General features: G+C 39.5%; 2 protein-coding genes across 2 annotated transcripts; both read right to left on the reverse strand.

The window, feature by feature from the left end:
• Positions 1-909: 909 nt before the first annotated feature.
• On the reverse strand, positions 910-6,704 carry LOC145652896 (uncharacterized). Its single transcript, XM_081704722.1, has 8 exons — positions 5,403-6,704; positions 4,393-4,497; positions 4,195-4,269; positions 3,946-3,996; positions 3,659-3,721; positions 2,905-2,982; positions 2,631-2,690; positions 910-2,100 (listed from the first exon to the last, which is right to left on the reverse strand). Exons 1-8 carry the CDS (start codon positions 5,728-5,730, stop codon positions 2,093-2,095), a joined length of 768 nt encoding a protein of 255 aa, XP_081560848.1. The 5' UTR covers positions 5,731-6,704; the 3' UTR covers positions 910-2,092.
• A 25-nt stretch (positions 6,705-6,729) lies between these two features.
• Positions 6,730-12,511, reverse strand: LOC118240594 (Fc receptor-like protein 5). The gene is made up of 5 exons (XM_081704896.1): positions 12,162-12,511; positions 11,794-12,081; positions 8,980-9,258; positions 6,883-7,182; positions 6,730-6,758 (listed from the first exon to the last, which is right to left on the reverse strand). The coding sequence occupies exons 1-5, from the start codon at positions 12,454-12,456 to the stop codon at positions 6,730-6,732; spliced, it is 1,191 nt and encodes a 396-aa protein (XP_081561022.1). The 5' UTR covers positions 12,457-12,511.
• Positions 12,512-14,975: the final 2,464 nt, after the last annotated feature.

Consider the following 14,975-nt stretch of genomic DNA (forward strand, 5'->3'; position numbering starts at 1 on the left):
GATAAAATATCAAGGGAGCCAAAGCAACAGTAACAGACAAAGGTAAGCTCAAAAACCTGTTAGACTAATTAAGACTTAAAGAACATGTCGGGATTGCAGACTACAAAGTAGCAGCAAGACTCCCCAACTAAACTAAACAACATAAGAAGCTTAATCACACTAATACTAATCACCAAACAAGGGTGCAACACAATGGAGTGATTGACAAGGGGGAGAAGCTCAGTACTGCAGTGGGGCTGATCCCTGCTGACCAGAGGTAGTGTCCTCCTAAACCAGTGGATCAGTCCATTTCTGTGATACTGACACTATTATAAAGTAATAGTGGTGGTTCTGGTGTCATTAGTAATGGTGGAACAGTCCAGTTCTGTGATACTGACTGTAATATGTACTTCAGTCTGTAGTGTTGAGTCTCACTGGCAATGACCACTAGAGAACATCATTGTCATGATTAGTCCCTTCCAGCTTCTGTGTTCCCTCAATGGCCAGTCGTTGTAGCAGTCCAGGGTTATATTACCAACACGGAGAGTACAGGGATACATGATTAACAAACAAAACACACGAAGGCAAACAGGGGAAGCAGGCTATAACAAAGACAAGGAAACACGAAGGCACAGAGTACAAAGAAACACAACCACTCAGATAAACATGCAATAAACAGTATCGATACCGGAAACATGAAAGGGTTTAAATACATGAACTTAACAAGGGAGAAACGAGGGACAGGTGTAAGCAATCAAATGAGGGGCGGAGAAAACGAAACTATGACATGGAACTAAAATACACAAGACAAGGAAAACATGGAACAAGGAAGCTGGGAGGGACTAATCATGACAATCATCAGTATTAGGATTAAGGTTAGGATTAGGATTAGAAATTGAGTAAAGAAGAGTCAGGATCTTGTACTGATCCTCAGAGTCCTGATGTTTATTTGTGCACATATAAAAACTTCAGATCAGATTTTACTTCATCAAAAAGAAGGGTGCTAATCTAACAATGAGTAGTTAATACAACAACTCAGAAGTGAGATCAGGAGGAGATGAAGAAGTAGGATAGACAGAGAGAGAGAGGAGGAGGAGAGAGGAGGATGATAGATAGAGAGACAGGAGGAAAAGTGATGGAAGGATGATAGATACAGAGAGAGACAGGAGGAAGAGAGAGCAGGATGATAGAGAGAGAGAGGTGTGGACGAGGCCTGAGAGTCATCACCTCCTGAGAGTCATCACCTCCTGACAGTCATCACCTCCTGATCTTGATACATCACAGACAGACACCACGACACAGAAGAGTTACAGAGACATTTAGAAAAGTGCAGAAATACAAACATAATATAAAACTTAATCAAAAATAATCACAAAATAAAACAAATACATACTGATTCCTTCACCCTAGTGAGGCTCACTACAGAAGATCACCAGAATTAGGGTTGGGGTTCAACCCTAATGAGGCTAACTACAGAAGATCACCAGGAATCTCCAAGTCTTTAATTTACAAAGTGCTGCAGTTACATAACACTGCAAAAAATAAAAATCTTGGCTCAAAGGTTAAAAAGTGGAGCTTAATGTTTCTCTCTAGGTGACTCTAGTAACAAACACACAAAGATAAACAGTCACTCAATCACAAGCTTCAGAACAGATGAAAAGACAGAAAGTCTGTTGGCAGTGAAGCCCCACAGAACTCACACACTCATCTCCTCTACAGAGAAGGAACTCCAACACCACTGAATCTGATTCTCCTGGAATGTTTATGCTACAACCAGTGCACTTCATATTTAGATTCACATGATAAAACACACAAACAAAACAATTCTAATGTTATCAAGCATTTCTACACTAAGAGTGAAACTAGTATGTTCCTTATGGTAAAACCACACTTTCACTGTAAGAGATTTTACCTCCAACCTGTTACATCTCCATCTGTTATAAAACACCTTCCTGTTGTAGACATGAGTATCTGACGTGATCATTTAAAAAGTGTTTAAACTAAATAAATGAATGAACACTTGGATAAGAGGGTTTAAACTCCTGGTCTTGTAGAAACTTGAGGGAGTAACACAGGAGAATGAATTCTGTTTCCCAGCAGTCTCTGCTGTTCCTCAACAACCTTGACAAAGATGATTTGAAAACATTCATTAGGATCAGTCATTATTTCTGTTTAATGTACATAGAATCACTGTCAGTTCAGCTCCACTCTACCTGTCTTCTATTTAACAAAGCTGGCAGGTTCAGTTCTGTGCACATAAACAGTGAAGGGCTCTTACATGTTTCATGATTGTTTATTAATTAATATAAACCTAAGCAGAAGTCACTTTGCATTGATATTCAGTTTCACTTGAAATAAGGTTTAAAATGAAAACTGGCTCCTTTTTCACTGAGTCATGTTTATTAAAAATCTTCCAACCACAGCAGCTGGTACTGACAGTAATGAATGAAGTGGAGATCAGTGAGCACGCTATGGAGTGATATCTGCTGACTGGCTTCAGCTCTGTTTCCTTCACTGTTAGCTGGTTTTGAAGGACTGGTTTAAGGTCTTCTTATGACCAGTTATAGTGTTCCTTTAGGTCTTTAGGTCCAGTAGTGGCTCGGTACAGCCTGGTAACTCTGAAATGATGCCATAGATCTTGGCTCTCTGACCTTTGTGTGAGTCCTGCCTCAGCTCTGAGTATACAGTGTCTGCCCCCACACTGCTTTTCTCTAGTAGGGACAAAAGAGCCTGAATTAGACCACAGGAAGAACTCCAACCCTCCAAATGATTAAACACAACATGACCTGAATAACCTACAGTGGGTAACTAAGCACACAGTTACTAAGCAGTGAATCAAAACGTAGAATCTTAAGAGTTCTTCAGGTCAGCTGTATCTTGGTGTGTCACTGCTGTAGGTGACTAAAGTTTCTCCTTTTCATGTACCTTCTTTTTTCTTTGCTTTCTGTTTTGGTTTCAGTTTGATCTCAGCATAAATGACTTCACTGGGTCCAGCACCAGTGTCTGCAGTAACAGAACAAAACCAAAGCAAACACAGGCATGACCTCTCACTGACCTTTAGTGTTCTAACCAATCAACCAATAACAGCTCATCATACACACTTCTTTCCAACAATGCACTGCTGCTGCTTTTGGAGACCAGCATGTGTTTCCTTTGTCTCATGTGATGATTATATAGTAGATATATATAGTAGTATATATACAGTAGTGATGTAGATCAGACTGTATTCTCCAGTGTGTCGTTATATAATACCTGTTATTTTATGTATAATAGAGTTATGTAGATCAGACTGTGTTCTCCAGTGTGTAGTTAAACAGAACCTGTTACTTATATGTATAATAGAGTGATGTGGATCAGACTGTATTCTCCAGTGTGTAATTATATAATACCTGTTATTTTATGTATATTAGAGTTATGTAGATTAGACTGTGTTCTCCAGTGTGTAGTTATACAGAGCCTGTTACTTATATGTATAATAGAGTGATGTAGATCAGACTGTGTTCTCCAGTGTGTAGTTAAACAGAACCTGTTACTTATATGTATAATAGAGTGATGTAGATCAGACTGTATTCTCCAGTGTGTAGTTATACAGAGCCTGTTACTTATATGTATAGTAGAGTGATGTTGTGTGTGTGTGAGGTTTGAATTAAATCCCAGTGTGAGGGTGATGTGGCTGTACCTTTATTCCTGCTTTTCTTGTTGTGTTTCATGACCTGAGCATAAGTGACATCACTAAGGTCATCTGCAGGTTCATCAGAGTGCAGTGTGTTTATCACAGAGTACAGTGTGTTTATCACAGAGTACAGTGTGTTTATCACAGAGTACAGTGTGTTTATCACAGAGTGCAGTGTGTTTATCACAGAGTAAACTGTGTTTATTACTACAAAAGGTTCCTGGGCTTTACTGTGTAGCTGCACTCCGTCCAAGTCTTTCACTGCTGCACTCAATGGGAGATGAAATCGTTACCTGTGCTGCTCCTGTCTGCTGGCTCAGCTGTGTCATATATGTGGGCAGATTCTGGGGTTAAAAGAAAAGTCTATTTAATAAATGCTAAGATGAAAGATTACTGGACACAGTACAGAATGAATCACAAGTGATGAAGGATTATTTCAATTGTCTTAGAGAAGATATAGCTTTAAGTTAATTGTTAATAAGGAAAGTTGTTGTTGTCTCATGGTCTGAGCAGTGTGCAGTGGTGTGACTGACACCCCTCACCTCCTGACTCTCTCTGGGTCTGATCTGATGTCTGATTGATGTCTGACTGACTCCCAGTACAGCGACACAGAGATTCTGCTCCAAGGCAACATGGAAATAAAGGAAAAATGTTTAATACTATAAAAGGTTTCATGATGTGTATCATACAAACATATAATATTTAAACTATTCATAAATGACCTGCAGCTGATCTCAGACCTTTGTTGGTTTTGTAGCACCCCAGCAGGGTCAGTAAGATGAAAAACACAACCAAACTCAGTCCCACAGTCAAACCAACCAGGCCAAGAGAGGAGGAATCACCAGCTGAAACCATGGGAATCAAAACATCACATGAATCACAAAATGATTTGTCACACGTCTCTTCTCACAGACTATGTGAGCTCACTGTGTACTCTCTTCTTCAACACAGTAGGGGGCGCTATTAGTGAGATCAGGTCTTGTAGTGTACGGTGGAAACAAATTCTTTTAAATGAGGGGTGCCAAAATAAAATTCCTGTGTATCACTTTTAAGATCCATTATAAGTTGGTAATGATATGAACAAGAAAATAAGTAAATTAGAATTTCACAGCAGTATTACTGGAATAAAGGTATATTTACAGTATATTTTTTACCTTTAACAAGTAAACACAATACATGTGGATTGAGTGTGTTCTGCTACTGTCTACAAAGAGCTTAAATGAGTAAAATAGATGTTAAACTCATGAAATGACTGTGATCTTACCATGTAGACTCAAGGAAACAGAGTTACTATACAGACCTAAATCTATCACACAGATAATCAACACAATGTTTTCTATAATCATTCACTCTAAACTGTTACTCACTAGTACACAGATCTAAATCTAAATCTATCACAAGTCACAGCTGTCTGGTCCTGCAGATGTTTTAATACTGAATAAATCCATTCATTCAGAAGCACATAAAACATGTCATGTAGCAGACATGACAGTTTCCTGTTATTCAGGAAATCAAACATTTTGCGATCTGCTTTGTCATATTTCTACTAAAATATTATTGACTGCTGCCCTCTAGTGGCCAATCTGTGCACATGTCCAAGACTCCACAGTACATGTAGTGACACTTGTAATCTAATATTGTGCCAACTTTTACTGAGGGTTGACAAGTACTGATATTTCATATTTTTGCTGAATATGTAACTGATAAATTTAATTTCTACGGTAGTTATAGACTGTAAACTGTTCCTCACCAGTAACATTTACCCAGATTGCATCACTGTAGTTTGTGTAGTAGACTGGGTTTCCTCTACCAGCTCTGCACCAGTACTGGCCTCCATCAGAGGGCGCCACTGAGCTGATGGTGTAGGAGTTTGTTGCAGTGTTGGTCTCATTCGCAGGGTTCTGTGTGTGTCTGGACCAGTAAAAGCTCCATCCAGCAGACTGGTCCAGCTTACAGTGCAGAGTCACTGGGTTTCCCACCAGTGCAGCTCCTGTAAAGCTTGATGTGAGTTCAGGTGTGGGTTTAACTATTGATGGAGATGAAACACACAGTTCAGGACATGCAATGGCAGAGTGCATAGAGATATCTATGAAATGACTGACATTCTCAAATTAAAAATAGATGAAGTATTTAAGTAGTTTATATATTTTAAAATAAAAACAATAGACTCTCAGTAACATAAGGTAGTAGTAGTAAAGCACCTGAACATTCAGTAATTTAATCAACAGACTTTTAATTAACTATTTATATCAGAGTTGTTTATAATCTGATGAATTCAGTTGTTTTTCACTTTATTTGGGTGTCCAAGTTCATATCTGTAGATGTTAATCTGAGAAGTCACTGAACATGTAACAGGTATAATACATACCATCTTAGCATACTCAACAAGCTGTTATAGACATGCTGTTAACATTATGTAACTGGATTTTAACTGGACTTTGAGATGGGGTTCGGTCAGGATTACAGTCCTGCTCATTCACATGTGAGTCTGAGGGTTTCTCTACTCAATGTTTCTGTCCAATTAGACTGCACAGACTGAACCAGCTCAGGCTCCATTGTAGAAATCACACAGTACTTAAATTCTGCTTTTATGTTCACCTCTCAATAAGATCATGTGTTGGAATCTTATAAAACCTACTAAAACTGAACACTGGCTGCTGGTCACTGAGAAGTACACGTCTCTCTGCTCCAGACTATGTGAGGTCACTGTGTACTCTCTTCTTCAGCACAGAAGGGGGCGCTATTAGTGAGATCAGGTCTTGTAGTGCAGGGGGGAAACAAATGCCTTTAAAGTAGGGCTGTCAAAAATAAAAGTCCCGTAGGACCACAGTACAGCCCTTTTCAGTGTTTCACCTGCTCCAACAGAGCTGATTTGTTGTTATAAATGTTGTGTATCACTTTTAAGGTCCATTATAGGTTTATAATAACATAATAACACTAAGATAACAAGAAAAGAAGTAAGTTTGCATTTCAGTTCCAGTACCATGTAGTGTAACTGTAATTACAGTACAGCTCTAATACAATGTAGTGTAACTGTAATTACAATATATATCTAATACAATGTAGTGTAACTGTAATTACTGTACCTCTACAATTTCCGTTTTGCCTAGTAAACACAATACATGGAGTATGTATTATGCTGCTGAATACAAATAGTGTAAATTATTTAACAAACAATAACTTAAGTTATTGAAATAGACATTAAATTTCTGAAATGACAGTAATCTTACCATGTACAGTGAGGGTAACATTGCTACTGTACTGTGATGTTGTTGGTCTGTCATGTCTCTCTCCTCTACACTGGTACTGATCCCCATTAACTACAGCATCTCCACTGATGGTGAGAGTGTCTCTGTTTACAGTGTAAAACACAGACTGAGACACTGTAGTCCACTGACTCTGAGCATTCTTCTTATACCTCCACTGATATTTCCACCCATCATAACCCTGAACCTCACACTTCAGAGTGACTGACTCTCCAGTGAACACAGGACTCTGAGACTCCACAGTCAGTGTAGTTGTGGGTAAATCTGTGGAAAGAGATGGAGAACACTGCATGTTACAGCTGACTGACCCCCAGTGTCTTCCTGGAGTCACTCTGTATTTACATATAGTATAACAAACAGGTTAGACACATGATGCTGCATTCTAATCTGTTAATCACTGTGTTTTGTGGAGATTATCTGGAGATTATGTGGGATCTGATTGTGATTGGAGTGTAAAATGTGAACACATGATTGTGAGTCACATAATTATTCCATCCAGTACCACCTTGGACACTTTGTCCAGTAATGTGACACTTGTAGGAGTAATGTGGTGATGGTACAGTAGGAGTAATGTTGTGATGGTACAGTAGGAGTAATGTGGTGATAGTACAGTAGGAGTAATGTGGTGATGGTACAGTATGAGTAATGTGGTGATAGTACAGTAGGAGTAATGTGATGATAGTACAGTAGGAGTAATGTGGTGATGGTACAGTAGGAGTAATGTGGTGATGGTACAGTAGGAGTAATGTGGTGATAGTACAGTAGGAGTAATGTGGTGATGGTACAGTAGGAGTAATGTGGTGATGGTACTGTAGGAGTAATGTGGTGATAGTACAGTAGGAGTAATGTGGTGATGGTACAGTAGGAGTAATGTGGTGATGGTACAGTAGGAGTAATGTGGTGATGGTACAGTAGGAGTAATGTGGTGATAGTACAGTATGAGTAATGTGGTGATGGTACAGTAGGAGTAATGTGGTGATGGTACAGTAGGAGTAATGTGGTGATGGTACAGTAGGAGTAATGTGGTGATAGTACAGTAGGAGTAATGGTGGTGACATTACAGGTGATTCTTAAAGTCAACAGAAATGAACACAAATGTTTTCATTGTCTAAAACGCTCCCAGCCTGTCCTAGAATTAAAATGGCCCCTAGTTTACAAACATATACAATGTCACTGGAACCAGTTATCTACAATATATACAGCAATGTAATTGCATTTAATTTTTTTTTATAATAAATTAGTGTATTACATGTAAATTTAATCCTTAATTAATGTAACTGGATTCCATGTGAACGCTTTATGTTACATTTATGTAAATACTGATGCACACCACAAGATGGGGCTGTTTCCTTGAGTACTTGGGTTACTGTCATTTGATTTCCTATTTCTGCTGTGGATAGAATATGTAGAAAACATCTATTCTGTCTCTTAGAAAATGATGGGTAACAGTAACTTTACATGGCTTAAATGACTAAATGTAAGTAATGCATATCCATAGTCTCAAATACTCCAATGCATATGAAAATACAAATATATAAACTGAAGAGAGTTCAGTCAGGGACAGGACATGGTGTTCATGGTGTTTACAGTAAACTCAGTACAAGCGTAAATTCACTACATGGAGTCTCACCCTGCACTGTGATGTTCACAGGATTACTGCTCCAAGATTCAGAATTATAAAATGATTTTCTTGCCACCATACATTTGAAGCTCTGTTTAAATTTGAAGCTCTGGTTAAATTAGTGTAATAATAAAGATGTGAAATCTTTAAATTCTGACCTCACACACAATCACCCAATTATTGGAAAGCAAACTAACGTCTCTCTCATACACACACACACACGCACGCACGCACGCACACACACACGCACACACGCACACACACACACACACACACACACACACACACACTGAGAACATGTTAAACTGCTTTTCTTATTAACTCTAGTTAACAGTTTTCTTAGTCAGTAAGTGATCGTTCTATATATTGTGAACTATAATATCCTGTTATCAAACATTTCCTTTTCTCCTTAACTAGCGAGTGCATACATGCAGACTCACTGTGCACTGTGATGTTAACAGGATTGCTGCTCCCTCCAGATTCAGACTGACACCAGTACACTCCAGTGTGGGATGTGTAGAGGTATCTGATGGTGCGTCTAGATCCTGTAACTGATCCCCAGAGTGATGAACAATCTGACACACTCCCACTGTGTGTGTATCCTCTCACTCTCCATCCAGTAGAGTCACTCTGTCCCTCACAGCTCAGTGAGAGAGAGTCACCACTAAAGTGTTGAGTTCTGCTGGGACTGATGATCAGAGAGACTGGAGGCGACAGACCTTAGAAACAGAAATTATACATTACGTGTTATTATTATTGTCTTATCATAGCAGGAGTGTAGTTAACACATTTAACATGGAACGATTACAACCATTGTGTTGATTGCTCTGATGACAGAAAATAATTTGAATAAAATCTGTTTAATAATATCTAGGTAGTGACATCTATCTAAGATCATGATTGTGTCTATTGGGGTAACATAACAGCCCGAGTACCACAGGGCAAGGAGCAGTACGTACAGACTCCCTTGATGGTGACACACGTTTATTAATACACCATCAAGACAACGGCACTCACGTATAACATAAACAGTGAACATGAATACAGCTACAGCTAACACGGACACCATGAACATTGTGACTATAAATGTGAATGTGAACATGAGCAAAGACTCACAACAACGCACACACCAACAAGGGTTTAAATACTACAAACATAACAAGACTGAACCAGATGCAGGTGTGTGCTGACAGCTGGCCGTGGTTACAAACAGGACGAGTCACAAATAGTCGACGAGAAACTCCCACTGCATGCGGCGGGCCATACCACGTGATCAGTGGGAAGGTAATAAAAAGAGTGTTTACAGGGAAAAGAGACTCAACATTGCATTAGACATGATAACATTAACCATCAGGGAGTACAGGCCAGAGCCCTAGTAGAGGCCTCTGCAGGCTTCAGTAAAGGATCATGGGTAGGTTTTGGTGGAACTCAAGGTAAGATATATGACCTCTCCACCAGACTCAGGACTGTAGAGAAAAACATCTTCTTTAGGACAAGGTCAAGAGAAGCCTTCTCTTGCAATGTAGCGGTAACAGCTTCCACCTGGTGTGGGTGTTGAATATCAGTTTGAATATTTAGGGTGTTACGGAAAGATGTGTATGTGTGTGTGTGTGTGTGTGTGTGTGTGTGTATGTGTGTGTGTGTGTGTGTGTGTGTGTTCCAGATTCACTGCCAGGATTTCCACCCTGTTTTCTACCCGCCACGTTCCTTGCCGGGTTTTCCAGCCAACTGTGTCGGCTATTTAAAAGGCCCTCCCACGAGAGAGGAAGAGGAAGACAGCGAGTAAGGAGACTGTGTGTTAGCTTGGAGTTTGTTTGGCTGTGATTGAACATTTGTATGACGTGTTGTGTATCACCTTGTTTTTCCACATTTTTGAACTTCGTCTTTGGCTTCGCCCCTCCTGCTTCGGTAGCTGTGTATACCTACATATATATAGATTGTGTAAAGAGTGTAAATATCGTTTGTTTGGTACATTGGTGTTGGACACTGGTGGTAAGGAGTGACTGCAGTTTTTGTTGGGTGTGGGTTTTGTCTGTTTGTGTCAGGAAGTTAAAAAGGTTTGTTGTATGTTTCTTGTGTTATTAGGATTAGTTAGGGTATAGTTTTATTTCCTTAGTGTGGGTTTTGGTTATTATTTTGGCCAGGGTCACTCCTGAAGGAATTGCACTAGTAAGATTATTTGCAAATCATAACCTCTGTACAATACACTAAAAAAACCTTCCATTTGTGCTTCTGTTTGTTTTGTTGCTGTTCATTTTATTCCACAACTTCTGTTACGTTAGACATTTGCACTTCTTTTTCCTTGTTACAGCCTCACAGCCTGACAGGGTCATAACAAGGTAATAAAATGATATTGTAAGCAGAAATATAGGGATGGTCCAGTATAAACTGGTTTCATGCTTGAAAGACCTCTGTAGGCTTCAGTGTAAATCCTCAGGAGGCCTCTGGCAGGCCTCTAGGGGCCTCAGTCGAGGGGGAGCCTTGCTTCAAGGACGGGACAGCCCGGCCAAGCACCGGAAGAAACAATATGGACATCACTGGAAGAACCAATATGGGCATCCGGTGATATAGAATATGATCGCCTTTAAAAAGTAGTAGTTCAGGATGAACGTAATGGTACCAAGAACGGGTTGGTGTAAGTAGTGAATTTGCATACATTGAATAATGTTTGGTGTGGAGAACAATAGTGGAACCTGGACAAGTATTATGAAAAAATAAAAATGGTGATGTAAGGGTCCTTGAAGAAAAGGTATAAAGGTGAGCCCACCTGAGACTGTTAGACATTCTCCAGATAATGCCTCGTTTATAACATTGAGCTCAGAATAAAGACGGGACCAGCGCTTCTCTTCAATTAATTCCAGAGTCTGCATCTTTATTTCTATTTAGTGTGTAGTGAGTAAACAGTCTTGAACTTAGGAAGCTCTAGGAACGACCATATGTTGATGAATGTTTGGTTTGGATGTAATGAAGGTGAATGCAACGCTAGTATGTAAAAGAAGGTGGGGTGAATACATAATTACTTCTGAACAATGTATAAAAATGTGTTTCTTTGTGTGATTGTTAGACATTCTCTAACATCTTTATTTTATATTTGAATGTTTAACTTTAAGACTAGCTGATTGGGCACTTAAGAATGACACTATGACACTGAATGTCTAATGTTTCATCCACACACACACATACACACACACACACACACACACACACACACACACACACACACACACACACACACTGCTGTTGTTTGTCCTCACCAGTGATCCATAGTGGCTGTGAGTTGCTGTACTCTGTCTGATAGGCTGGTTCTCCTCTCTCTGCTCTGCACACATAAACTCCTGTTTGATGTAGAGCAGCAGGACTGAGAGTGTAGGAGCCTCCAGCTCCTCTGCTGCTGTCTGAGAGGAGCTCAACATGGGGAACAGCTCTGTACCAGCTGAATGTCCAGCCTGTAGAGGAGTCTCTGACCTCACAGCTTAGAGTCACTGAGACTCCTTCAGTCAACCAGCTCTGTGGAGACACACTCAGTACTGCCTGGGCTCTCTCTGTAACACAGCAAATATAAAATGCTCAATAACAACCTTGCTATGAATATATATTGGCTAAATTCACAGTCCAAACTCACCTGACACAGTTAATGTAACAGCATTACTGATCTCTGAGCTCTGAGAGTCTCTTCCCCTGTACCTGCTGCAGGTGTATGTACCACTGTCATACTGTGTAACAGAGCTGATCATGTATGGATTGTATGTGGTGTGTGGGTAGAGACTGTAGTTATTCTTATACCAGCTGTATGTCCACCCAGTGTCTCCTTCTCCCTGTATGTCACATCTGAGAGTCACAGTCTCTCCTCTGAACACATGATTATCAGGACTTACACTCACAACAGCTTTAACATGACCTGCAGAAACATTAAACATTTGAATTCTTCATTCAGTTACTTTGAAAACAAATAAATTACACAGATCTAAATCTAAATCTACCACACCAGTCAGTGCTGTCTGGTCCTGCACATGTTTTAATACTATATAAATTCATTAATTATAAAATACATACACTAAAATGCTAAATGTGTAAATTAATACATTTAAAATAGCAAATTTTCATAAATGTCTAATGACATCATTCCATCATTCCATGTTTCATGTAATAGCTGAATAGAGTTAGTAATGGCAGTTTGGGTTTTAAATAATATATAAACAGAATATTAATCACCTTGAGCAAGTCCAGCTTGAACAAATGAAATCAGCACTATAAACATAAAAGAGGGAACATATGAATATGAACAATGAAATAATTAATTTATTAAAGAAAACACATGACAGCAAAACATTTCAGACACAATTAAAATAAAAGTATCATTGTTAATTTAACCATGAACACCTTAACATGCTGGTTACCGCTATGTATAACTGTTCATTTAAATAAAACCACCTTAACATGCTGGTTAACACTATGTATAATTGTTCATCTAAACTCCGCTTCAAAGGGAGTTGGGAAACTGACTGATGTTTTCACAAATTTCCAATAAAAGGTGAAAGAAATGCATCTTTCATGATAAAACATGTTTAGAGAATGTTAGAGCGCTGAAGGTTTTGAACACAAGTGATTTATGTTTCTGTGGACAGTGGTGTGTGCTGTGGTATGAGCAGATACACTATTGCTGGCATTACATTGTTACTGGGTCAGTGTTCAACTGTGTGTGTTGTGGTTCATGTCAAAGGGTTTTCTTTCATATCTATAAAATGAAGAGTCCCTCTTATGTCATACAGCCAGACTATGTTGGTCAAGATCATTCTTCCACCTCTTAATATGTGTTTTTGTTTACATTACAAAAAGCAAAGGGTTAATAATGTTTGTCTTGGTCATTTCCTGTTGATCATCACCTTCCTTTATTGTTTACTCACATTACATTTGTTGACGTTACAGTATTTTTACACATTTAGTCTGTTAAAATCTTAATATACACAGTAGGTTACATTGTTCCATCACACTGTTGTAGTTATTAATTTACACAAACACACAAAACAGTCCAAGCAGTGGATGTTATCTGCTGATTTTCTACAGGGTTTGTTTGTAGTCTGTACTGAACTGTTTCAACACCACACAGCATGTAGCTTTTCCCACTTATATCTGTGGTCATTCTTTGGGTTTGCTGTACTCTACTGACTTCTCTATTCCTAAATTATGTTGCTGTGACCCAAATCCCAAATATACAGTTTCTATAGTGATAGCGATGTCATGGCTATCAACTCTGTGCAGGTAGTTATGAATCTTGGGGTTCTTCTTCACCTCACACTTTCACTTGAACCTCATGTCAGATCTCTCACTAAATCTGTTTATTTCTCCTCTAAAACTCTACTCCATCGTTTCAGTAGCTCTATTGTTGATCATTGTAATCTTCTCTTTACTGGTCTTACTGTTAAACTCTGAGAAACTCATCTGCTAGAGTTGTAAGTGCCCATATCACTTTCGTGTTTCATCAGCTACACTGATGTGTAGAAGTACATTAGTAACTGGTCTGTTCCCATATTGAGTACAAATATGTACAAGAACGTCTCCTCCTGCTCTCCAGCCCATTACATCAAACAGAACCCTTTCCATAACACATCTGGATACAGTGAGAACACCTGAGCACATGGAAGTGAAACTCTGATCCTCCCTCCTGAGGAAACTACACAACTAACCCACATAATCTCATCAGTCAGGATCCTCAGACTGCACATTACCAACATCATACAGCACCTCTGACTCTAATGAAGACATAAAGAGAACATTTACTCACAGAGCACCACAGGGAGTGGACTGAGCTCCATACTGTCCCAATAATGATGGACAAACTGAGTGACTGTGTGTGTTAAAGACTCATCACTTCCTGTGTTCTCTAGTCAAAGAACACTTCTGAGAAAAAGAGAAACACTGAGAGATAGACATAGAGTGAGGGGGCAGAGAGAGAGCGAGAGAGAGAGAGAGAGCGAGAGAGAGAGAGAGAGAGAGAGCGAGAGAGAGAGAGGTGAGAGAGAGAGAGAGAGAGGGAGAGAGAGAGAGAGAGAGAGAGAGAGAGCGAGAGAGAGAGAGAGAGAGAGCGAGAGAGAGAGAGAGAGAGCGATTGAGAGGAGGCTGTGGTTTCCATTTTTCAGACTGTGTGGTTCCAGTTCTTTCCTCTTTCCATAATGATCTCACATTTTATTTCTCTATCTCAAAGACACACACACACACACACACACACAAGTACGCACTGATGCATGTCTCTCCCCTGGAGCAGTTTGTCCTGCTCCAGGACACAAGGGTAGCAGTCAGAGGAAGAGCACTAGAGAATTCCTCAGGGTGTCTCACAGGGACAGACACACGTGTTCTAGTATCAAGCCCTCATCACTCAGACACCACAGTAAGATGATCACACTCTAAACACTTTAACACCAGATCCATGCAAATTCAA

This window comes from Electrophorus electricus, chromosome 21 (genome assembly GCF_041902795.1).
Source record: "Electrophorus electricus isolate QZ-2024a chromosome 21, ASM4190279v1, whole genome shotgun sequence".
Lineage (NCBI taxonomy): Eukaryota > Metazoa > Chordata > Actinopteri > Gymnotiformes > Gymnotidae > Electrophorus > Electrophorus electricus.

What these genes read in the sequence shown, in the direction of transcription:
- LOC145652896 (XM_081704722.1), bottom strand. Translation starts at nt 5,730, where the DNA reads ATGCACTCTGCCATTGCATGTCCTGAACTGTGTGTTTCATCTCCATCA. An exon ending in AATCTGGGTAAATGTTACTG is followed by an intron (nt 4,498 to 5,402) that starts GTGAGGAACAGT and finishes CCATGGTTTCAG; the next exon opens with CTGGTGATTCCTCCTCTCTT. An exon ending in CAAGAAAAGCAGGAATAAAG is followed by an intron (nt 2,983 to 3,658) that starts GTACAGCCACAT and finishes CTGTTACTGCAG; the next exon opens with ACACTGGTGCTGGACCCAGT.
- LOC118240594 (XM_081704896.1), bottom strand. Translation starts at nt 12,456, where the DNA reads ATGTTTAATGTTTCTGCAGGTCATGTTAAAGCTGTTGTGAGTGTAAGT. An exon ending in ACAGCCACTATGGATCACTG is followed by an intron (nt 9,259 to 11,793) that starts GTGAGGACAAAC and finishes TCTGTTTCTAAG; the next exon opens with GTCTGTCGCCTCCAGTCTCT. An exon ending in TGTTACCCTCACTGTACATG is followed by an intron (nt 6,759 to 6,882) that starts GTAAGATTACTG and finishes TGTGTTTACTAG; the next exon opens with GCAAAACGGAAATTGTAGAG.